The 23,604-nt window shown below is 29.4% G+C and overlaps 3 protein-coding genes across 6 annotated transcripts; 1 reads left to right on the plus strand and 2 right to left on the minus strand.

The window, feature by feature from the left end:
• Nucleotides 1-4,613: 4,613 nt before the first annotated feature.
• Nucleotides 4,614-8,617, minus strand: LOC101494886 (RNA-binding protein BRN1). 2 transcript variants are annotated; one of them, XM_004494258.4, is made up of 9 exons: nt 8,243-8,617; nt 8,001-8,083; nt 6,713-6,764; nt 6,462-6,587; nt 6,280-6,359; nt 5,663-5,842; nt 5,174-5,501; nt 4,938-5,081; nt 4,614-4,854 (listed from the first exon to the last, which is right to left on the minus strand). In XM_004494258.4, the coding sequence occupies exons 1-9, from the start codon at nt 8,409-8,411 to the stop codon at nt 4,727-4,729; spliced, it is 1,290 nt and encodes a 429-aa protein (XP_004494315.1). In that variant the 5' UTR covers nt 8,412-8,617; the 3' UTR covers nt 4,614-4,726. The 2 variants fall into 2 exon arrangements, with proteins under 2 accessions (XP_004494315.1, XP_004494314.1); XM_004494257.3 differs by having other exon boundaries at nt 6,280-6,362; nt 8,243-8,613.
• Nucleotides 8,618-14,900: 6,283 nt separating this feature from the next.
• Nucleotides 14,901-16,969, plus strand: LOC101495426 (U1 small nuclear ribonucleoprotein C). 2 transcript variants are annotated; one of them, XM_004494260.4, is made up of 6 exons: nt 14,901-15,040; nt 15,133-15,175; nt 15,389-15,430; nt 15,531-15,792; nt 16,241-16,567; nt 16,770-16,969. In XM_004494260.4, the coding sequence occupies exons 1-5, from the start codon at nt 15,033-15,035 to the stop codon at nt 16,540-16,542; spliced, it is 657 nt and encodes a 218-aa protein (XP_004494317.1). In that variant the 5' UTR covers nt 14,901-15,032; the 3' UTR covers nt 16,543-16,567; nt 16,770-16,969. The 2 variants fall into 2 exon arrangements, with proteins under 2 accessions (XP_004494317.1, XP_004494316.1); XM_004494259.4 differs by lacking the exon at nt 16,770-16,969 and having other exon boundaries at nt 16,241-16,693.
• Nucleotides 16,970-18,345: 1,376 nt separating this feature from the next.
• On the minus strand, nt 18,346-23,507 carry LOC101495959 (uncharacterized). Of its 2 annotated transcripts, XM_012714051.3 has the most exons (9): nt 23,261-23,507; nt 22,183-22,557; nt 20,170-21,980; nt 19,813-20,082; nt 19,648-19,728; nt 19,436-19,547; nt 19,282-19,348; nt 19,037-19,066; nt 18,346-18,748 (listed from the first exon to the last, which is right to left on the minus strand). In XM_012714051.3, the coding sequence occupies exons 1-8, from the start codon at nt 23,292-23,294 to the stop codon at nt 19,054-19,056; spliced, it is 2,763 nt and encodes a 920-aa protein (XP_012569505.1). In that variant the 5' UTR covers nt 23,295-23,507; the 3' UTR covers nt 18,346-18,748; nt 19,037-19,053. The 2 variants fall into 2 exon arrangements, with proteins under 2 accessions (XP_012569505.1, XP_004494318.1); XM_004494261.4 differs by lacking the exon at nt 19,037-19,066 and having other exon boundaries at nt 23,261-23,506.
• Between the last annotated feature and the right edge of the window lie 97 nt (nt 23,508-23,604).

Here is a 23,604-nt window from a genome sequence, read left to right on the forward strand (position 1 = left end):
TATATTCTCTATATTCTCTATATTAAGTGTAAATTTACCGTTTAATTCTTTAAAATTAGACAAAAATATAAAAATTAATATGAAGTACACCGCGACTTTACAAACATATATTAGTTATTTAAATATAATATTTTTCTTCTGGTCTTCAATTTATTATAAAATAAAAAGAAATGGAGAGAGAAATTTACACTAGTACGAAATTTTATCTCCTTGATACTATGTGTTTGTGTGAAGTTTATCTCATTGTTTTTTATAAAAAAGATTATCTTCTCTTTATTTGTTTCTGCATATTTTTATCCTTTTATTTTTTGTGTATCTAAATAAACAATTAAAGAACTGCACCAAAAAGCTTAGATGATTTGATTTACATGTATATAAATAGTTTGGCAGGCAATTTTATTTTTTGTGGTAACTCAAATCTAAATCGATTGATCTTATTCATGATTTGAATCAATAGTACTTAAATTCATTTATATGTCTTGTCTAAAATAATTTTTAATTATGTATTGAAGTTCAATATTAGTTCGAGTGTATGGGTGTGGGTTGCTTTTGGTATTTGTTATTTTCAATCACTCGCATTTTAGTTGGTTGTATTGATGTAAAATTTTGGTATTATATGATAGATCTTGTGGTTTGGATAATTGTTTTACATTATATTTTTCTTGTCTTCTCGAAAAATAAATAAACCATTAAAGAATTAAGTACTGTTAGTTGGAGCTTGAAAAATGAAAAGTAACAATTAAGAGAAAACCCAAATGGTAAGTTGTTAGTGACATTTTCCAACCTTAAGTTTGAATGTAGGCTTATATTGTTGTCATTGTGATATACACGTTAATTCCATGTTTTGGTAATGGGAATGCTAATACACGTTATGGGCTGCATAGCATACATATGGCAGCCAACTATGAAAAATCTATGCTCACTTTTGACCAATATTTTCAGTGTTCTACCAGTTTTGGTGAGGAAACGGTTCAACGTAGAAAAACTAAACCAAGAGTGAGAGAGAGGGAGAGAGATGGCATAATATTTTCACTCTTCATCTTTAACTATATATGTTGCCTTGCTTGCATAATGGTTTACGACAAATTAATGTATGGAGTATTAATTATTACTTATATTTGTTTCATACTTGGCTGCAAAAGTAACCGATACATTCATTAAATTCGAAGATTGATGATGGGTTAAATTTATGAGAAATGTACGGAGTATATTTTATATATTAATATTAAGATTATAAAAATAAGGTAAAATAATATAATTGAACAAAACTAATATAATATATAAAAATTTAACTTTACAAAATAATCTACACAGTGATTTTAAATATTTTGAATGTTATGTTTTAATTTTAAAAATTGAACCTTAATAAACAGATAATATAATTTTATAATTAAGAAATGAGTAAAACAAAAATAGTTTTTATAAAATTTTAATTTTTAATCTCTATAAAAAAAAAACTGTGAATGTTTTAGTCCATTAAAATATTTTTAATTACTTTTAATTTTTATTTTAAAAAGTTTTTTTTTATAAAAATTGTTAAAATTATTAGTTCCTACAAAATCGAAGTATTATTTTGTAGGGACTAAAAATATATTTAACTTTAAAAAAATGCACTCTTATTTTGTTATATTATAAAATAAAATATTTGGCATTCATCGTTAGACTCCCATTGATTATTGTCGGGGAGTCTTTGGAGTGTGAGGAGCATCAATGGTCCAAACATTTATATTTAAGAGACTTTTATAATTGACATCACATTTTCACTCAAAATTTCTAGACATATTGATCACATATTTTATATATTCAATATTTTTTTTATTTATAAATAATATGAGACTAATCAATCACACTTGAATTCTAACTAAATACATCAATAAATTATAAATAATAAGAGTAGTTAAATAAAATCATTTTTATTTCTTTTATTTATTATTATTTTTTAATATGTGTGAAATTATTAAATGTAACAATTATTATAGATAAAGGAGAGTAATAATTATTTCCTCTCTTTACATAATTCTCTAAAAAAATATCCAATGTGTGGTTGGATAAAAATATAAGAAAAAAATATTTATATTTATAAAAATAATTAATTAACTATATTATATTTAATGTTATTATTCTTAAAATATTATTCAAAATAACAAATTTGGAAACAAAATTAAATGAAAAGAAGAGGTAGCAGTAAAAATATAATTTGTATTTTAAGTACATAAAAAAATTAAACGAAGATAAAATTATTCTTAATTTATGTAAAATTTGTTATTTTAATTTATATAGAGTCTAAACATTTTTCTTTTCATAAATTCCAAATAGGAAAAAGACTCGGTCAATCTCAAATCAGTCAAAAGATAAATAAAAATTTTCAAAAAGAATTTCATTAGATATTTCTTATAAGATTTAATTTAATCTAAAATAAAAAATTACATTTAATTTAAAAAACTTCAAAATTATGAATAATAATTAATGAAAGGATAAAAAACAAAAATTAATATATCAATATTTGACTTAAAATAATAATCAATTTTTCAATATTAAATAAATCAATTGGTTATTTCAGGGATGTGCATAGTTTGGTTCAAAACCAAAACAAATTCAGAAGTGAATCAAATTGGCTGTCAATTTGGAAAAAACAAATTGAACTGATTATAATTTAGTATAATTTTAATTTAGTATGAATTGAGCTAGTTCTAATTTAGAATGAATTGGATCGAACTGATTCATAAATCAATTTATTAGTTTTTATATTTGAACGGAACTAAACTGATTTAATTTAACCATTTAAATTTGAATAGAACTAAATCATTACGATATGCATTGAACCAAACCGAACAACTCCTCTATTAACACAACCAAACTGTTTTTTGAAGTTTCCATTTAGGAATTTAACAAACACGACAGCATCAACCCCATATAGTTTATTAATATATTTTTGTTCCTTAGTGTATAAACACAAGTTTTGTAAGTAAAAGTAATGATTTACTACAACTTTGTAAACAACGAAAATTACTAAGCATTGCACAACATTAAATATTCAATAAAGGAAGTCGAGTAATACCATGGTTCAATTTTATACACCCAGAAAGTCCATATGAAAAAATTCACAAAATCCATTGAGCAAATACCCAAAAAATTCAATCATCATACGAAAAAGAAATTATAATCTATCTTGTTTAATAGATTCAATGCAATTTACTGCTAACTTGTTATTTAATTTTTTTTTACAAAACTAAATTCCAATCTCACACAAACAAAAGAACTTCAACACGTCTAGAACAAACTTCATGACATAGACCAAAAACAACACTCATTTTCCAACCCACCAAAAAACCCTCCCTCGATTTCACTAAAAAAACACCTATTTTTACCCTCAAAATGCATCAGAAACCCAAAACCATGATACTAATTTCATCAGATCCAACTTGTTTCACAAATGGCTCATGTAAACCTCCAATCTTCAAAGCACCAGCATCATCATTATCATTTTGTACAATTTTTAAACATTACTCCATTAAATATATTTGGTTCAAAGTTCATTTCATGTTCCGTTTTACTTTTAAAAAATCGGTTTGTTAACAAACTTATTTATAAATACAATTTGTTTCTCAATTTTACGAATTAGTTGAGTTCAAAGTTTGTAATGCAGTTAATTTTTTTTTTCTTAGAAAAAATAATTTTTTAGTGAGATGTATGTTAAAGGTTTTTTTACAACCACTAATTTGTTATGATTTATGAGAATGCTTCTCTTCAATTACTTTTTAAGTATTAAATATGATTTTTATATTTTAGAGTCATATATACCTTGATTATAAATATTATAGATGTGAGAAATACAAAGTGATAATAAATTCTAACTATTATATTTAAGTATCGTGTATCTAAGTTTTAACACTTAGTATATATGTGATAGATTATATTTGTATGTTGGCATATTATAATTGTCATGTCTAATTTCATAAATAAAAAATAATAATAATTGTTATGTCTAAATTTTTTCTACAACAAAAAACAATATTAGATACAATATTTTATTTTTCGGGCTTTTGTCAAATATCTTACAAAAAAATGAATTTCAGTTACTTTTATATTGTTATTTTTTTTTTCTTTCAACATTGTAGTTTAGTTTGAATCTTTTTCGCTATATCATTGACAATATTTTTCTATTTAATTATATAACTTTATTTCCATTAGCAGAAAAAAAGTATGTATCGGTTATGTCTATTTTAAATATTTATAAAAAATGATCAATAAATCATGATAAAAATATCTTGTGTTTGGCACAAGACACAAGTTTGTTTTTTCTAATTAATTGCAAGATCTTTTAACATACATCGTCGATATTAATTATATATTATGTTGTATTTCCTTCTTTCTTTTATCTATTTGTTTTGCTCTCGTGCAAAAAAAAAATGCAAATGAATATTTACTTGCTACAGAGGTAGAATGAAATCTAAACATGATTAAATGTTCACTTCCTTTCAACTACGTTTAAAAACCCAACATAGTTCAAATTTCCGTTGATCAGCATGCCAATCAATCAATTAGGTAGTTATTTACCTATGGATTGAAACTAAAAAATAATACATCAAAAACCATTATGAGGGAAGAATCAATAAATTAATAATCAATGTCTAAATAAACTTCCATGTTACATAAAATTACAAATTGTATTAACATCAGACTGGTCATGAATTACAATTTAAATTATACAAAATTACATTGTTCATCAGTAAGGTTTACCCGGTTTGTTGTCTCTCTTATGCTGAACCTTTAATTTCTTACCTCCTAATTGGCATCCATTCATCATACTAATGGCGGATTGCGCAGCTTCTGGAGAATCATAACTTACAAACCCTGCAAATGGAAGCTTTATGAAACACAAGTTCCACGGAAAATCCATCTAATCAAATTCATTACAAATAACAGCAGATATTTACCAAAACATTTGCTGACACCGGTTGCTTTGTCAACAAAAACTTTAGCACTCAAAACTCTACCAAATGGTTGAAAAGCATTTGCAAGCTCTTGATCTCCAAATTCTTGGGGTATGTGATAGATAAATAGATTGGCGCCAGGTGGTCCTAAATGAAAATACAACAGAATTAGCACAAAATCTTTGTATCTATATTTAAAATTTTATTATGCTACATGTAAGATGTAATATATAAATAACCTTCAATCTGACCACCAGAATTTTTGCTAGACACTGAAGAAGTAGCGGAGTTGCTATTTCCAGGTGAAACAGAACCAGGAGGACTATTCATAGGCCTTGCACTAATCATTCCAGCAGCAGGATATGCCATTGGATGTTGTAGACCTGGCACAGCAGGATAAGAGCCAACATAATTTGCGGGAGCGTGATAACTTCTCGGGTTCATATTAGGTACAAGATCAGGCCGCAATGCATTTCCTTGGTTTATATGAGACATCATATTATGGTAACCGGGTTGATTCTGCATCGGCGGCATGCGGTACGGCATTAATCCGTAACTTGCAGGAGTCTAGAGAAAATGATTGTCATCACACATATATCTCATCACCGAAACTAACAACCATAAATACAAAAATGTAATAAATTTTGAATCATTTTTTATTTAAAAAAAAATTACAGTATCACGGTAAAAATTAAAGTAGTTCTTAGTGTTATTGTAATACAACTAACCTGATAACCATAACCATTATATGGAGGAACATAACCCATAGGCATGGCTCCAAACAATGAAGGATGTTGAGAATCAGCATGTATCACATTAGAAGCTTGAGACTGTGCTTTCTGAGCTCTTCGGGCTTGTCTTTCCTTTTCAGTATCAGCCCATTTGACAACTAAAGGAACACTTGAACTCTAAAATGACAAAACAAATGTTATATAAATTGTCATTGTCTAAATTAATATATTTGTAAATTATGATAACAGAATTTTGTGGCTTAATGAGGTCCAAACTGCAACTACTTAAAGAACCAAAAACACATTATTAATCTAAAATAGTCTACTCATTCTATCTTAGTTAGAGTTTCAGTGATAATGTGCAATTATAGCACAATATAATTATATGTAGTTCCACAAAATAGCTAAATAATATCATTCACATGACGATATAGTTCCACCCTATATATTAATCTAAAATATGATTGTCTCCGTCCCTCCATTAATAAAATACTATCACATAATTTTTTTAAATATATACATTAAATTACACAATTAACTCAGCTACTATCAAAAATAAAAAAAAATCAGATTAAAATTTAAAACTTCAGGTGACGGTTTTAATAAACACCAACCTCCATTTTGTGTTTTCCATTGATTGCCTCCAAAGCAGCAAGAGCTTGTTCTTTGGTTTCATATTTCAAAAATGCACAACCTACTACAATATAGTAGAACTATAAATAAGCCATGTGAATTGTGATTAAGAACGGAAAATCACGGGGAGAATAAAGAATGAATTAAGCCATAAAGTCAGCACCTTTACTTGTTTGCTGAGAACCTCTTAAAATCTGTAAATCCTTTATTGTTCCGTAGTTGGAGAAAAGTTCAGATACTTCAACTTCAGAAACGTTTTTTGGAAGCATGCCAATGAAGAGTTTGTGCTCTAGATTCAAGAACAAGAGATGATTAGGCATGACTTCGATATAACAAACGAATTCCAGCACATGAATGAATCAAAGAAATTGGTTGCTGATTAAAATTTAATTAAATAATAAAAATATATCACACCTAATCTTTCCAACTCGCCGTCTGCATACTTCACTTGCAATGGACTAGATGCCTGAATTAGACACAAAAAACAGGATGTTTCCCAGTCATAACCAGAACAATTATAACATAGTTATTAAGAATAAAATTCATAACAACACTTGTGTGTTCTAGGGAAAGCCTTAAACAAAAGACTTTTACATTGTGTGTGTAAATAATTTGCATATAAAAAAACATAAACTTTTAATACTATGTCAAGGAAAAAGATCCCGAGAGATATGAGAGAAACACAATGCCAACTATCCTAGTAAAATGTTTATATTTTCACCCTTAAGACAACAAATATTACAATTACCCCTTCCTTAAAAATACAACAATAACATCTAAGTTTTGTCTGCAAGGTGAGATTTACTATATGAATCAATCATCGCCAAAATATTCTTTCAAGTATTAAGCATTTTCCCATAAAAAAAAGAAGTATTAATCCCCTTGAAATTGAAAGAAAAAGACTTGATACTTTGGTTACATTGGAGATATATTTATTCATTAACACATAAAAAATGTCATTATAAAGTAGATAGATATATAATTAATATGCAAATACATTATAAAATAAATTTCTATATTTTCTATTAACTTACATTTCTGTTTTATTTCCCAAAATTAATAGGGGTCCAAGACTAAGGCTTCAAACAATATTAATGTTAAAAGGAACTAAATATTAATGATAACAAGCAGGTTAGTTCAGATTAGTGTTGTCAATGGTGAAATATGACAGTTGGTCAAAAATACAACATAACCATAGTGGTTTATGGCTGTTGTAAAAAATGTCACCACGCCATTAAGTCATGGCCACCATTTAACAACATTGATTCAGACTAACCGAAATAACAACTACAGTTCCTCCCTTCCATCGAAATAACAAGCATAGAGACCAATAAGAAAAGTTATAAAATAAGGACGTGATAAAATAATGTACCCAAAAGAAAAAAAAGAGGCAAAAATATGAAACACAAAGGGATGGGGAAAGACATTACAAACAGTCATTGAAAGCTATTAAGAGTGAGTTAAGTCGGTTACCCAAATATAGTACTAAGCACAAAAACATAAATTGCTAAAATTAGACAAAAGGTATATCCACCAATTAAGACATTCATTTCTAAAAGTAAATAAAAGGAGTAGTCGTCACTAGTAGCCATTTATAACAGAAAAAATCATCAAATCAAATCATATGATTGAATTGAATAAAAACAGATCACATTGAAGAGTAAGAACAGAATAAAAACAAAAATAAAATTACGAAACAAACCCCGGGTAACGTTTTCTTATTGTGACACGCATTAACGGCCTTATCAGCTTCATCTCTAGAAGGACAAATCACGAAGCAACAACCTGCAAAAAAAAAAATCAGGAAATTAGGGTTTAAAAAAAGGGGAACAATAATAACAATAATAATAATAATAATGAAAACAAGTGGAAGAAAAGTGAAAACGAGATTCAAAGAAAAAGCGGAGAATGCGAGATTTGAAAATTGAAAGAGAAGAAGAAAACCTCGAGAAGCGCGAGTAGCTTTGTCTTTGATTATGTTGACTTCGTCAACCAAAGCAAATTCTTTGAACATTGTGAGTAATTCATCTTCCGTCATGTGTTTCGGTACTTGACCTACGAACAATTTGACACTCTCTTCATTAGATTTACTTTCTTCCTTCGTTTCCGCCATTAATGTCTCTCACAGGAAGTTTCGTGTCTTCTGAACAAATCTTGGTATGTAGTAGTAAATTTCTCTCTCTGTGAGATTTGGTTTCGTAATTTGGGGGTCGTTGATGGCAAATTGGAAGGATACACTTTCTCTCTCTTTCTCTTTCTCTTTCTCTCTGCGGATGATGATGGAAGGAAAACTTGGATCTTCAATTCGTAGCATAATGTTATAATTTTATTTCTTTTTTTAATTATTTTAAACCTTATGTTCACGACATTTATCTCTATGTTTTTACTACTATGCCACTGCGTCTCAAGTGGACTCACAAGTGGACACAGTGCTCTATGCCTAGCTGTCCTCAATGTACTTCCTAATTGTCAAATTATTCTTCTTTTCTTTTTTTTTAAACAAATATTCTAAAAGTAGCAACCAAAACCTAATTAACTGTTCATTTTTGTAATTTTAGAAGGTTTTTCCATTAAATTTTGTTTTTTTAAATAATCTACCTGTGAAACTAACTTTAATTGTAAAATGGTGGGATTGTGGATTCTTAGCCACGCGCTTTAATATATCATTTTTTTTAATAAATTTATACTTTATAGTTACATTGATTAATTAAATGTATAAATAAAAGGTGTTTGACTTATTTAATTTCAATATATTGTTAGTAGTATGAAAATACATATATGCAAATACAGTTTGACTTATTTAATTTCTTTTAGAATTTTTTTGTGGAATTGTAATTTAACATATATGCAAATACAGTTTGACTTTAACAAGTATCCATGAAAATATGAGTAGGGTATATATATAGTTGAAAAAAAAGAAAAACACTATAAATATATGTATTTGTATGCTCTCTTTATAATATAGTATTATTAAATTTATGTAATTCTATTAAACAAAAATATAATGCATTAAGAATGTATGTATTAAATTTTTTTCAACTGATCCAATACACATCTTGAATGTACCGGTACATATATTTTAAAAAAAAATTAGTGCATTTAGGACGAATATTGATAGAGTCAGTTGAAAAAAGAAAAACACTAGGAATATAAGTTAATTCTTTTGCTTGGATCAAATGTCTTTATATAGGTGCATTTAAGATGAATATGGATGAAGTCAATTGAAAAAAAAGAAAAACCCTAGAAATATAAATTAATTATTATGCTTGGATCAAACCATATTTGAGTGCATTCAAGATGAATATTGAAGAAATTCACTCTAATAGTAATGTTTCGTCAGTTTGCGGTGATCATATTTATGACCATAATAGTTTTTCCATTAAAGATTTGTTCCGTAAAATTAATTATAGTAGTTCTTTTTTTTTTTTTTACAGAAATGAGGACGTTACAATGTAGCTTTGGCATTCGAAATATCACTTTTAAAATAAATTCATTTCGTAATTGCATGCATGAGTTTCAAGCAGTGTTTATTACACTATCTACAAACTAAAAAAAATTAGTTAGCCTTTATATAAACATTAATTAAAACACAAAAATATGTCTATTGGATTATAAACTAAAATTTTAAAATGATATATTTTGTGTTTTAATTAATGCTTTTTGTTATAAATAAAAAATATTGTATTCATTAAATAATGGTTCTATAGAAACGTTGATAAAAATTTCTTTTAAATATTTTGAATCTATATTTCTTATTACTGAGCTTATTATTTTTATTAAAAAATAAGAATTCAATAGTATTTCCATTTTTAGTAGGAAAGGGTACCCTGAACTCTCTGTAGCTAACGGTCATCTTAGAAAGTTACTGAGAATGAAAAATGAATTTAAAGGAAACAAGATGAAGAATAAATAAAAGTACAAGGGCAATTGTTGTGATAACCATCAAAATGTAATTAACTTTTCCATGACACAACACGAGTGGGGAAGGGTAGGTTGGTCGAACTCAACTGACTAATTACATGTTACTTTATTGTTTTGTCGGTACTTCCATTCATACATTTCTTTTTGGTCAACTGCTATTTCTATGTTATAAAAACGCAAGTGTTTTTTATATAATAACAAATCAAAGTACTTCATTTCAAATTAATTGGAAATTAAATTCACTATTGAGGATGATAAATTTTTGGTATTACATATGTCCAGTTTGTTAAAATGTAAGTTACATCATTTGTTAATTATCTAACATAACTACGGCCAAAGTTGGTAGAAAATGAATAAACTATAAATCTAGTATATGAGGTTGTAAAGTGTTATTAAATTTATATTAATATTTTAAATTTGTCTATGTTTATGTCAAACGTTTTTTACTTGGGCTATTTTATCTACTCTCGGTCTTTTTACATTGTTTAACAGTGATAATTTGGTTTGGTAAGTGTCACCTGAACATTCATATATTTTATAAAATAAAATAAATGTATTTAAGTGATTAAAAATAAATTATTTATATAATACATATATATCAAAAATAAAAATAAAATAATTTTGCGCCCTGATAAATTATATTTCGTTCCCTACTCAACATACTTCTTTCAACCTTTATCATTTTCGACAAAGAATAGATTTTTTCTCTATGTTTTATTCTGATATTTATTATGATAAGCACCGATTTATATCACATTGAAAATTAAGGTCTTGTTTACTCAGATTTTTTTCCCCATAAAATATATATTTATTTCGAATTGCTAACAAGGTGATGAAATATTGATTTTGTAAACAACTGTGAATTGTGATAGAGAGGAGACGGAAGACAAGCTACGAGGAACATGCATTTTCATAAATAACAAAATATTTTAACATTTTTAAAAATTCTGATCTATTTTCAGAAATTGTAAAAGAAAAATATCAGATGCACGTTCTCTTGTATTTATTTATTGAAGTAAAAAGAGAAATCATAAAACATAGGAAGTAAGTGGGGCCTAAAAAGTGTCGACTTTAGTGTATTTTGTTTTACATTATTGTAGATTGAAGGGAGTATGAAGTATTGAGTGGAAAGGTATAGTTGTACTATCAAATGAGTTGAGGTAGGTAAAGAGAATTGCATCTTCCCATGATTGAATCAAATATGAGATTTACGATTTTAAAAAAATATAAGTGAAATTCATTGTTTGATTTAAACATGAAAAAATTCAAACTTGCAAATAAAGTGATTCAGCTGAAATATTAATGTGTATTAATTACTAAGTATAAAAAATAAAATGTTTAATATATTCCTACATAGAAAAATAATAAATATTATCGTTAATTTACACGCAACAACTATATATATATATATGCTAAATTTGAAATCAGAATAAAATATTCAATCAAACAATAATTATGTTTATAATATTTGAGTTTAATTACATTAAAATAATATTTCTCTAAATTTTGTCTACTTCATATTAAAATCAAGATTACTAGCAGTCTTTTTCTGATAAAATAAATATATAAAAGAAAATAGTTATAATATGAAGAAAAAAAAATAAAAGCGACCCCAAAATAATAAAACTGTTTAATAAATAACCATTTTTCTAACATCTACAATACCTATTTAATTATATACAAAAATATAATTAATTTTATTGAATAAATAATTAATTTATACAACATTAAAAAATCATTTAATCATATAATTAAATTAATCACTACTCAATAAAGTTATCCACGAACGTAAAAGAAAATAGTTTGTATTAGTACAAAAATAAACATAGACAAATCTACATTGAATGAATGAATGTAAATTGTAATGGAGAAAAGGGTATTGAAGTAAATAAGAAGAAAAAGGGTAATGTGGTAGTAAGGGAGAAAAACGAGGTAGGAAGATAAGTACGCCAGACTGTCCCTCCCGCCAAGACAGCGCAAATGGTCGTTGCCATTTTTATTATTTATTCCTTTCACTAAGTTTTTATCTCTGCCCATGTTAATGTCCAAAACGAATCAAGACAACAACTAAAATACCATTCACTTTTTTATCAATTTACCTTAACCCCATCCGTAATTACGGCACCAATCCCACGCCACCCTTATTTTTAATTCCCTTTCTCAACTTACTACTCTCAAAATTCGAATTTTTATTCTAATATATATATTTTCTTTACCAAACTGTTACATTACAAATAAATAATATTAAAATATCTTATTTTTTGAATTTGAATTTTAACCGTTGAACGTAAGTAAGGCATGTGACATGTTGGAGTTTTTTTTTTATAAATTTAATAGAAAGTTGCATCTTGGATGTGATCATGTACTGGTTTAATTTTTTTTTTTTATAATTAGAAAATTATTTATTTAATAAAATAAAAATAATTTTAATATTTTAAAAACAAAAATATTATTAATAAATTAAAATAAAATATATTAAATTGAAGAAAATAAATGGAGTTGATTATATGTGTCAAACTAAATAATGAGTTATATTATTTTAACAACTCTCTTCTATTTTGTAGATAAATTTAAATTATTTTAACAATTATCTCCTGTTTTGTAGATAAATTAATAATTTAATTATATTTTGTTAACAATTTCTTTTTATGTTTTCTCCAGATCAACTTAATAAAAATAATAATAATAATAATAATAAAATAAATTATATTAATACAATAAAATTATTTAAATTGAAAAAAAATATTAAATTAAAATAAAATACATTAAATTGCTAAAGTTATAATTTATTGTAATTTTTTATTAAATTTTCTACGACATTTTTATGAAAATATATAAATTACTTTCCACTGAACAGATTTTTGTAGTTCTCTTTATAAAAAAAATTGAGAAAATGATTACCATATCGATATCTACAATAGTCTATATATATAATATATGTAAATGAAAAACCAGAATCATTCACACTAAGCTAAAGTTCGTTTATAGTTAATTTTTACTTTATTTTAATTAAAATCATTTTCAGGTCAATGAAAAGGGTTCAAATTGTTATGGAAAGAGCGTTTACCTTTTTGTTAGTGAAGTGTGAGGAAAGCATATAACATTTGGTGTTTCTCAGTGTCTCCCTGGCCGCATGATACTACTAAACCACTAATATATAAAATAAATAAACAAGACATCGATTTGCAAAAGAATAAAAGGGCAATTCCCTTTCAACTTTGAAGCAAAAGAGAAACTAAATATCCATTGCAATTTCATTTGCCACAAACATTGGACCAGCTCAAATTTTGGGACCTCTCTTTTTATTTTATGGTAAAAGGGTCTTTTTATTATTATGCATGAGATTGCTACTTTAGGAAATAATCTTGTGGAGTTTAAGGACAGTGACAGTTGTCATGTTTGCAATGTAATGATATGGTATATAGCCTTGTGTTGGCATTCCTAAACAAGAAAAAACAGTAAAAGCCTGCAATAAATATTTTGAGCATAAAATTGTCTCATGCTCGTCTCTTTGTGATGGTGTGTTTGGATTATAATTTTTATGGATCTGAATTCATTGGATTAGATAGTTTAAATTTCACCACAAAAAAAAAAAATTATATAGTTTAATTAATTTTTATAAAAGAATTTAATTTATATACATAAATAGTGTAAAAATATTTTATTCAAATTCAATAATAAACTTTATTTAATGACGAATCGTTTGAAAGACGTCGAATTTAAATTTTAACTAAAATAATTATTAATCAAATTTTATTTATTTTTTAATCGAATTCTAAATTGCCAATATCCATTTTCGTTAATTACTGTATGGTTAAGAAAAAACACATAAATGACTAAATTAATTAAATGATATATCTTTTAGACATTTATCACACCTATTTAAGTTGATATAAACAATATATTTTGTTATTTTTATTATCGTTATATTAAATTTTGTACATTTTTAAAAGATTTAATTACATTTTTTATCTTTAATTTTTTTTATGTTTTAATTTGTCTATTGAGTTTTTTTTTTTCTTTATGTTGATTTCTTAAATTATAAATGTTAAAAACTTTGAATGCTCAAAATTCTACCATTGATTCTCTAACTTACAAATGTGAGATACTTCAACCATTTTCCTATGTTAGAAATTACATTTTGGTGACTAAGTATTAAAACTTATCAAGAAAAAGAAGAAAGAAATATAGAAAAAAGTTTAACACACTATGATTGTAAAAGAATGGATATCGGAAATATTAAAATTACTTTATGGAGAGGTCCGTTTGATATTTAAAAATTGCTCAGCAACAATCAGACAAGTAGAGAATGTTGAGATAAACCAAAAAAAAAGTTGAATAAAATCGACTAACCGTATAATATTTATAATTGTAATTTAATGAATTAAGTCAAATAAAAACTTTAATTTAATAAATTTATGTGAGTTCTAAAACTTAATTAGATTTTTTTTAGTTGGGGAAGTGAGAAATTTTTTGTAATCAAAGATATAGTAATAATCATTTTACAATGGTCCTCAATTAAAATTAAAAATGCATTGGTTAGTACTAACCTCTTCGAGTATAACTTAATAGACTAAAATAAAAAAAAGTTTATAAAAAATCAAATTAAAATCGGAATTTTAAAATAATTTAAGGCAGCAAAATTGTAATTTAGTAAAAAAAAATAAAAAGAAGAATAATTTAGGGTTTTAACTTTCAACGACACCGTAGCTAGTAGTGTTTAAGGGGTTTTCTGCTCTGTTTTGTTGCAATTCCGATCAGTTCAGGTCTCGAATCGCAGGAGAATAATCCACACAATACAATTCAAACAGCGATGCCTCGGTATTTCTTCATTCGAATTTCACCCTTATTCACTCCATGATTTTATTCTTTTGTTAATCCTTCACTCATTCATTTTCTTTTCCAATTTGCAGTTACTATTGTGATTACTGCGATACATATTTGACCCACGATTCTGTAAGTTTCTCATTCCTCTCACAAAACATTCACTAAATCCTCATTTTCGCTGCTTCATAATTCCAATGTTCTTGTTATTTTAATGTTTTTATATCTTAACTGGCTCATACTTGTACCTGATGTTTTTAGGGTTAATTTTAATTTTGAAAGGTTGTTATCCACTACTACACTTCTTAATGTGTAACATTACTTTGTTTTATTCTTTTGTTTCAGCCATCTGTGAGAAAGCAGCATAATGCAGGTTACAAACACAAGGTATTATGAATTATCAAATCTTGTTGTTTCGTAAGATATAAGTTTTCTACATTGTATTTATTATTTTGATGTCTTATTATTATTTTATTTATTATTTAAGGCAAATGTGAGGTCTTACTACCTGCAATTTGAAGAGCAACAAACCCAAAGTTTAATTGATCAAAGAATCAAGGAACATCTTGGGCAAGCTGCGGCATTTCAGCAAGTCGGTGTGGCTTTTAATCCCATGATGGGTCAAAGACCTTCGCTTCCCATATTGCCATCGCCAAGATTGCCGATTCCTGGAAATGCATCGGTTCTTGGTGGTCAACCACTATTCCCAGGGATGAGACCTCTTTTGCCTAGGCCAGGTCCTGTACAAGGTAGATATCATCTCTACCACTTTTCAGCTCATTTCATCGAAGCATTTGCTTCCCGCATTTTACACGTAGATATAGTTTGTTATTTTATTCTGTTTACCTCAAATGTGATTATGATCATGTTGATGGTTCACTGCAAATTGTTTGATTGGATTCCCTTTTCTTGGAAATTTCAATTTCCATCTGTTCACTTGATTGTTTGGCTTTACTATTTTTGAAAGAAAAAAAAAATCTTAAGAAAAATAACCAAGTAGTTGAGCTCAACAATCCAGACATTACTTACCTCTCGGCTGATCAACAAATTACCAGTGCTTCTTTCCCCTAGGAACTAGAGGGTTACAACCAACAAACAAAAAAATCTTTAGAAAAATTGTGCCTGTATTTATGTTCAAGCATTAACAACTAGTTGCTTTATTCATGTGGTGTAACTGTTTTCAATTGGAACTCACAGGATATTATTCTGCACCTGGCATACCACCAAATATACCTCCACCAGGTGTTCCCTCAGTACCTGGTCAAGCAAATACCCTACCCAGGCCCCCAACACTAGCTCCTCCACCGATGGTTCCTGAAAACAGTGCAGCACCATCCTCCAATGGTGCTCCCCCCATGGTTTCATCAGCAATGTATCCAGCCAATTCATCAGCACCATCAACCGGAGGCTATGAAAGTTACAATCCCAACACTCAACCATCAACTGGAGGCTATGAAAGTTACAATGCCAGCACTCAACAACCAGAGGGCAATCGCTAACCTCGTCAATCTAGGATGCTGTTTTGTACGGAATTACCTAATACTATACTTGTTCAATTAATGTTCATTACTTATTCTTTCCTATTTCCTATTGGTAAATGGCAGAGAGAGTTAAGCATTTGCATAGATCCCACATTAGCTGCATTCTTCATTCGTACTGCACTGCGTAATTTCATATCTGCCATGAGAGTTCTGATTATATCTTTTTATGCTCTTCTTATTAGTAGATGATCAAATGGGGACCCTCATCTGCTATCTTATATTTGTAGCAACAACATTTTAAGATTTTTTCAGAATGTAGTTTGTCAAGCGGCATGGATGTGAGGAAAGTTGTACGAATTGCTATTCCTGGATGAAAGAACTTGTATTTAGGTACTCGTTGCCTACAATTTTCATAGCAAGAGCCATAAGCACAGAATTTGTGATATGACACCTGTTGGAAATTACTGAAAACTGCTACTGAGCATTGTTATTTTCCCAAATTTATGGATGTAATTGTGCGTTTATCCTTTGATGAATTCCTTTTTAACAAAATATGTTTAGTGAAAGGTTGGATACCCAAAAAAGGTTGAATCTGATGGCAAAGGTACTGCCACGAGCTGTTCTCTTTTTGGTAGAGAATTTGTAAATACCATTGTAAGCTCAAAGCTTGTACTTGTAGAGTATTAGAGTAGTACATCACGATGTTTGAAGAATGAATGATACATCTATCTTCTATACACCTTTTTTTTGTATCAGAAAAGAAAATTATTTTAGTAATTACCATTATATTATTTTGACCCATCCAAGAAGGTTTCTGAAAAAATATAAAAGAATCTTATAATAACTATATGTTTTTCTAAATAACTCTTTTGATATTTTGAAATTAGTTTTTGCTTTACGATTTACTCACATACTCGTTTTTTTTTCAACGCTTGTAAGCTTAATTATTAATGACATTTTTACAAGTAAAGAAACATAAACTTATTTTAATTTAAAAGCTGCCAATAGTTGGACGCTGATCCAAATTAAAATTGGCCAGTCTCAATTTATGCATTTGTCATGATGGGTTTGCAGCAATTCTTCCAATCCTTTAAAATTATTAGAAGATCAGAGCATCTTCACAGACTGTTCATGACTTCATGTAGCTAGTTTATGAAATTTCCCAGTTTTAGTTTTAGCCTTGTGAATATAAAATCTGGTATGTTAATGTAATATTACAATTTTCAAATCTGTTGGCTAATTAGACGGGGTTCCTTTTTTGGTTTATAATTAGAAGGGGTTTTTCTATTTCTTAATTATTGGTAATGGGCTTAGCTCATCACAATAGTATTATTTTTAAATCAAAATTTACCAAGATTTGCAATACAGAGGTGGAGCAATTGCTTGTTAACTTGGCCAGAGTTGGCAATTTGAATCCAAATCCTAGTGTTAGTGATGTCCGTCGACATCATGCTGGAAGGTATCCTTACACAACAAAATAATTTCAGCAGAATAAAATTTAAGAATGAACACCGTTTCAATCGTTATATACTTCACAAATTAGATGTTATCCCCAACAAAAGCTAAAGAAAATTTATTAGCTAAATAGATTGTAACTGGTCCATAAGTGAAATAATAGGGTAACACAACACTGCGGGATCTATTATAGCATAGCTGGCATATGTTTGGATTTACGTTTGATTGATCAATTCTGCTTCCCGATGCAAGTTTCCCGTGAGATAATGAGAAGCTTCAATTAGTAGCTTCTATGCAAACTCACAAATTGGACGTGATTACATGAATTTCCAAATACACTTTTTAGCAATCTGCTGCAATTATCCGGGAAAATGAAATACAAGGATATATCTATATAAACAATTTGATAAGAATCCATACACAACTTGGACAATTAATACAGCATTAGAATAACCCCCTTTACAAAAAAAAGACTATTCAGTAGATATCTGTTGCCGTCATTGAGTCACTTGAATTGAACGTGGCTCATAACAACATAAAGTAAAGACACTAAGCTGCATTTCTAAGCAATTGAACAAGCAGCATTGGTACGTAAAAATCTGATAAAAATGAGGCCATTGTTTTTATCAATTCCAAAGACCACAGAAATATTGTCTCAGAAATCAGCTATTTTCAAGATAGAGGCCTCAAACGCCTTCTGTAAACCTTCCCAAACCGATTATATATACCTGGTTTATTTTTTGTAACTTGATTCGCGAAGAGTTTATGCCTGCGAAAGACAAAGTTCACAACAATGTTAAATTTTAACAAGATTGTCAAGAGGATGCGTATGTGATCCTTTTATCAAGAATAAAACACTTTTTTCTTATTCTCCAAGGATGAATAATAGACTCGCTACATCATATATGTATACACAGTTCTAAAGTGAATTTATCTCTAAGTGAACAAGACAAGAGTGTATTCACCCTTAAATGCACTGTGATCTTAACACACTAAATTGAAGGGTAAGTAAAACCTTATTTGTTCACTTTAGAGATAATATAACTTCACCACGTACCTAGTTCAGACATAACTTCAATTGTTGCAACTGGCAAGAATGAAAATGTTAGGTCCATCGCAGTGGAAGACAAACTATACTATACATACATAGTTGAGATCAAAGGTGGCCTTTGTATAGTTAGGCTAATGTATCAGGTTCCCAATACTATATCATCGTACCTCATAAGTCACAAGTTCCGAATGACACCCAAATATTATAGCATCAACATGAAGGAAAAATGACTTCAAAATATTATGCTATACCTCTCGAGTTCCAATTTCTGGATTACAATTCCATTCAGAACAACCTCCGAACTGTAAACAGCAGCTCCTGCAAATTTAATCTCCTCATATGTCACATGAATAAAGGATAAAATGCAATTACATTGTTCATCCAGAAGATGGAAGGATTCAAAACCTCTCTCAAGGAAATGGCGGCAGATTGCATAGTCTTCTTCACAAGAGAGAATCAATAGATCATCTAAGATATCATCATTCTTGTCTGCGAATATCTGATTTTCATCCACTAGCTGAAGAGTGAAAAAAATTTATGAAGAATATGTGGGGAACAAAACATAAAAAATTAATCTAAAACACCTAAATATTGAAACCACAGCTGAATAAGCATACCTGGCCATGAACAGCTGTAACCAAGCCTGCAACCACTTCCTTATCAGGTTTGATGTGTGGGGTGATGTAGACTCTTTTACCCTGTAGAGGCAAGCAACCACATTTTTCAGGCAATACCACAATAGTGCATAAGAATATGAGCATAATTGAAGTTTATAAAAATACCTTTAGGAGTGGCTTCTGTCTTGCTCGAGCAAGAGAAACTGGCATGCTAAAGCCTATTTCCTTTTCCTTTTTCATATCCCTCAAAATGTAATTTTTCTCACCAATAAAACAGTTGGCTTGTCCACAACTTTCAAGCCATAAGTGTGTCAGTACTAATTTCCCAAGAGCCATTGTTTCCAGCATATTCTTGGTCCGTGTAAATCTGTCTGCTATGAAATGAGTGGCCTCCATTGAGCTTGACGCAGTAGATATATTAAGACGTGCCAATATCTGCAAGGAGGATATAACAAAATCACTAGTTGGTAATGGCAGCATTTAGCATCTCCTATCATCATAAACATAAAAGCAATAATTTACCTTCTTTTGTTGCTTGAGGACACTGTCATCCAAATGTTGACTAAACAGAACTCGAACATGTGTCATATCTCTTCGATGTCTCATATCTTTCATCATTTCTGATGTGGACTTGGGAACTCCTAATCTGATAAGTTCCTTTAAAAGTGAAGACTTCCGCAGGTTTTTCTCACATGCCTTTTTGCAGTGTTCATTGTACTTATGGTTAGCGTTTGAATTTTGTATGCCTTCACTTGGAGCAACTGAAGCTGAAATTTCTGAACTTGATTGTGCAACACTCTTGTCTGAAATTAATTTAACATGTGCAAGCAACAAGGGATGCGTATTATGCAGGTTTTGAAATTTTATAGCATCACCAGATGAAACTGGGGGAAGACAAGATTTATGCACAACATCTCGGACCTCCAGACTTCTAGCCGAGTAGAAATTGCTTTCTTTATTATCAATACAGAAAATTCTTCGGGCATTAGCTCGCTTTCTTTTCCCTCTTGGTCCTTTTGGATAAGTCCAAGAATATATCTTCGAAAAACTGCTGGTTGCCGATAGCTGTGGATTAACTTGAACCTGATGGTTCAACATGCCTTTCGTAGCCACCCCACATGAACTAGTAGATAATTTAAGACATTTTGTCGTAACATTTATATTCACTGGGTCTGCCACTAAACAATTTCCCATCCTATTATCTCTAATAATACCCTCTTCCTCAATGTTATTGTTCCTCTCGGTAGGATGGCTTGGTTGATGTTTGATTCTTGTCCGTATGCTCTTATTCTGATTTTTGGTTTCTTTGGCAGCAGGTTTAAAACTTACATCCTCTCCTAGTAAGCAAACCTGTTCAAGTGATACATGTTTACTGCACATTAACGAACTAGAATCATTTTTGAACTGCCCCTCAACAGTTGACTTGCTTCCAATTTTTTTTTTCAGTCTCCCGGAGACAGGATCTGACTTCTGATTGTTAGTGTGCTTGCCATAGGAACTAGAAGTTACTTTGCTATATCTATAAGAAGATACATTTCTCTTATATGATTTAAGCGCAATAGAATGTAAACCTGGACTCTCTTTGCATAAAGAATCTTTCTGATGATTTTGTTCCAAGTCACTCAAAGATCCATCAAATGTATTCTCGGGTTGGTGGGTATCATTGAAATGAAAGCCATTAGGGGGCAGACGGGCTAAGGCATCCATAGCTTCAACAGCTATTTGAGTGTCCAAGCCAATATCAGACATGTCTTCTAGACACGCTACACTGGAATAAGTTTTAACATCTTCCCTTGTGGCACATGACTCAATATCCAACTCCTTGAGAAAGTTTTTATTGTCAGCTGCCGATCTTGGTTCTTGGACTGAACTCTCATCACATCTATTACTTGCACTGCAGTTTCCGTTGTTCTGTATATGACTGCCTTTTTCTTGTCTTCTTCTCTTATATGTCAGTCCATGGTTTCCAAAATTGGAAGATGCATTTACTTTTTTACAGAAAATTTCAGCTTCTTTTTCATTTTGATCACTGCCAACCCATTTGAAAGGGTCTTTATCTTCAATTTGAGTTCGGGCTTTAGTTTTTTTAGACAAAAGACTTAATATTCCTTTTGCACTGGAGACATGAGGTGATTTCTCCATAGTGATCTTTCCATTTTGAACTGCTTGAAACATGTCCACATTGTTCGACGACAAGTACCTATCCACGAAGCCTAGTGCATCTTCGATTGAATCCTCGGGCTCTGGCGAGTGAGCACGATATAACCTAGCTGGTAGATATTGATGGTTGTTGCCATCAAAGCTCTCAGCATCAATTGCAGCTCCTTTATGCCCTTCAAGCACATTATGTTCTTGCAAAGTCAGTCATTCATGAAGTGCTCTAGAAACATTTGGTAAACTACTTATTTATAATATATAAAGGCAAGTCAAAGCAAGAATGTCTTACAAAGACACCATACTCAAAAAAATACGCAAGAATTATCAAATAGACCAAAAACTGACTCTTAATGTTAAATGGTGATAACAAACACATACCAGTACAAGATTTCACAGAAGTTGTGGCAGTTGAGTTTGCTTGCTCATATGGTAACCTAAACAATCTCTTCTTCGATAGCACCGAATAATTGTTCACTACTGGACTACTTTTATCCTCAAGAAATCCTTTAGCAACATTCACTTTGCCTGTACAATTCATTTCTTCATCCTCACTGTCAAGCACTACTTCTGGTTCATCCTCACATGTTGTATCAGTTATCATGTTCTCTATAGGCTCTGAATCCTCTACAATCTCAGTATTCAGATTGAGCATTTCCACATCAGTTTCTGTGAAGTGACTGTCGAGCACTAAAGTATCCTCAAAGAGCTCAGTTTCCTGATACTTCTCATCTTCATTTGCATCTTCGACTTCATCTAATCATATCAAATCAACATTCTTATCAAGCTAAGCCAGTTCTATCTATCATAATACTCAACTAATATTGTCAAATAGTCGCAATATCAAAACAGAATTTGAACAAATCGCTATTGCTCTATAATACTTTGTTTAAAATAGTGTTGTCAAATAGCTGCTATTGCGGCACTATACACCTTAGCAAGGTGGAATTTAAGCATACCGCTGTCCGCTATTGACAACAGTATATTCAACAGGCAAAAAAAGAAGCCACAGCTTTCACTATTCACAAATACCACTTAATTTTTATTCTTTTTTTACATTATTCATACATATATTTCACAATTTTCAACTCAAACAGAAAGTACCAGTACTACACTATGGATGAAATGGAACATACTCCGTTGATCAGATTAAGTGCATTAAACTCTATTTTAGTTGCTGATTAACTTATGAATGTGATTGGTGTACTTTATTTCCACACAAACATATAATAATTTGAAACAAAATTCAAGACAAAACTACAATACATTCAGAGAACAAAAATACGCAGTTTGTGAACAATTTCAAAGCGTGCAGAAAATGAGAAAATTTAAAACGGTAAAATAGCATCAATGATGAAAGGAATGATCAAATCATCAAAATAAAAAGATAAATAAATTAACAATAAATAAATTAATAATAATAGTAAAAGAAAAGAAGCATTGAGGAATCGAAAACTACCACCAGGTGCCGATGAAGGTTGAGTTTTAGTCATTGGAATGGGAACTGCTTTGGATCTTTTTCTTTTTCTTTTTCTTTTTCTTTTTATAGTATGTGAAACTTGCTTGAAATCACAGCGTAAATGGATGATAATTTGGTGAGAGTGAAAGTGAAGTAAAACCCTAATACAGTGATCAGATTGTTGACAAAGGAGAAGGTGAAGTTGAAAAACCACAGCAAGCAAACAAGTTATGATTGGAGTGGGGAAATCAAAATCATTGGAATATGAAGCGAAATTTCAGTTTTGGAGGGAAAGTTAATATAGAAATATATTAAATACTTTCTACACGCATTGCAATCACCAA

This window comes from Cicer arietinum, chromosome 3, assembly GCF_000331145.2.
Source record: "Cicer arietinum cultivar CDC Frontier isolate Library 1 chromosome 3, Cicar.CDCFrontier_v2.0, whole genome shotgun sequence".
NCBI lineage: Eukaryota > Viridiplantae > Streptophyta > Magnoliopsida > Fabales > Fabaceae > Cicer > Cicer arietinum.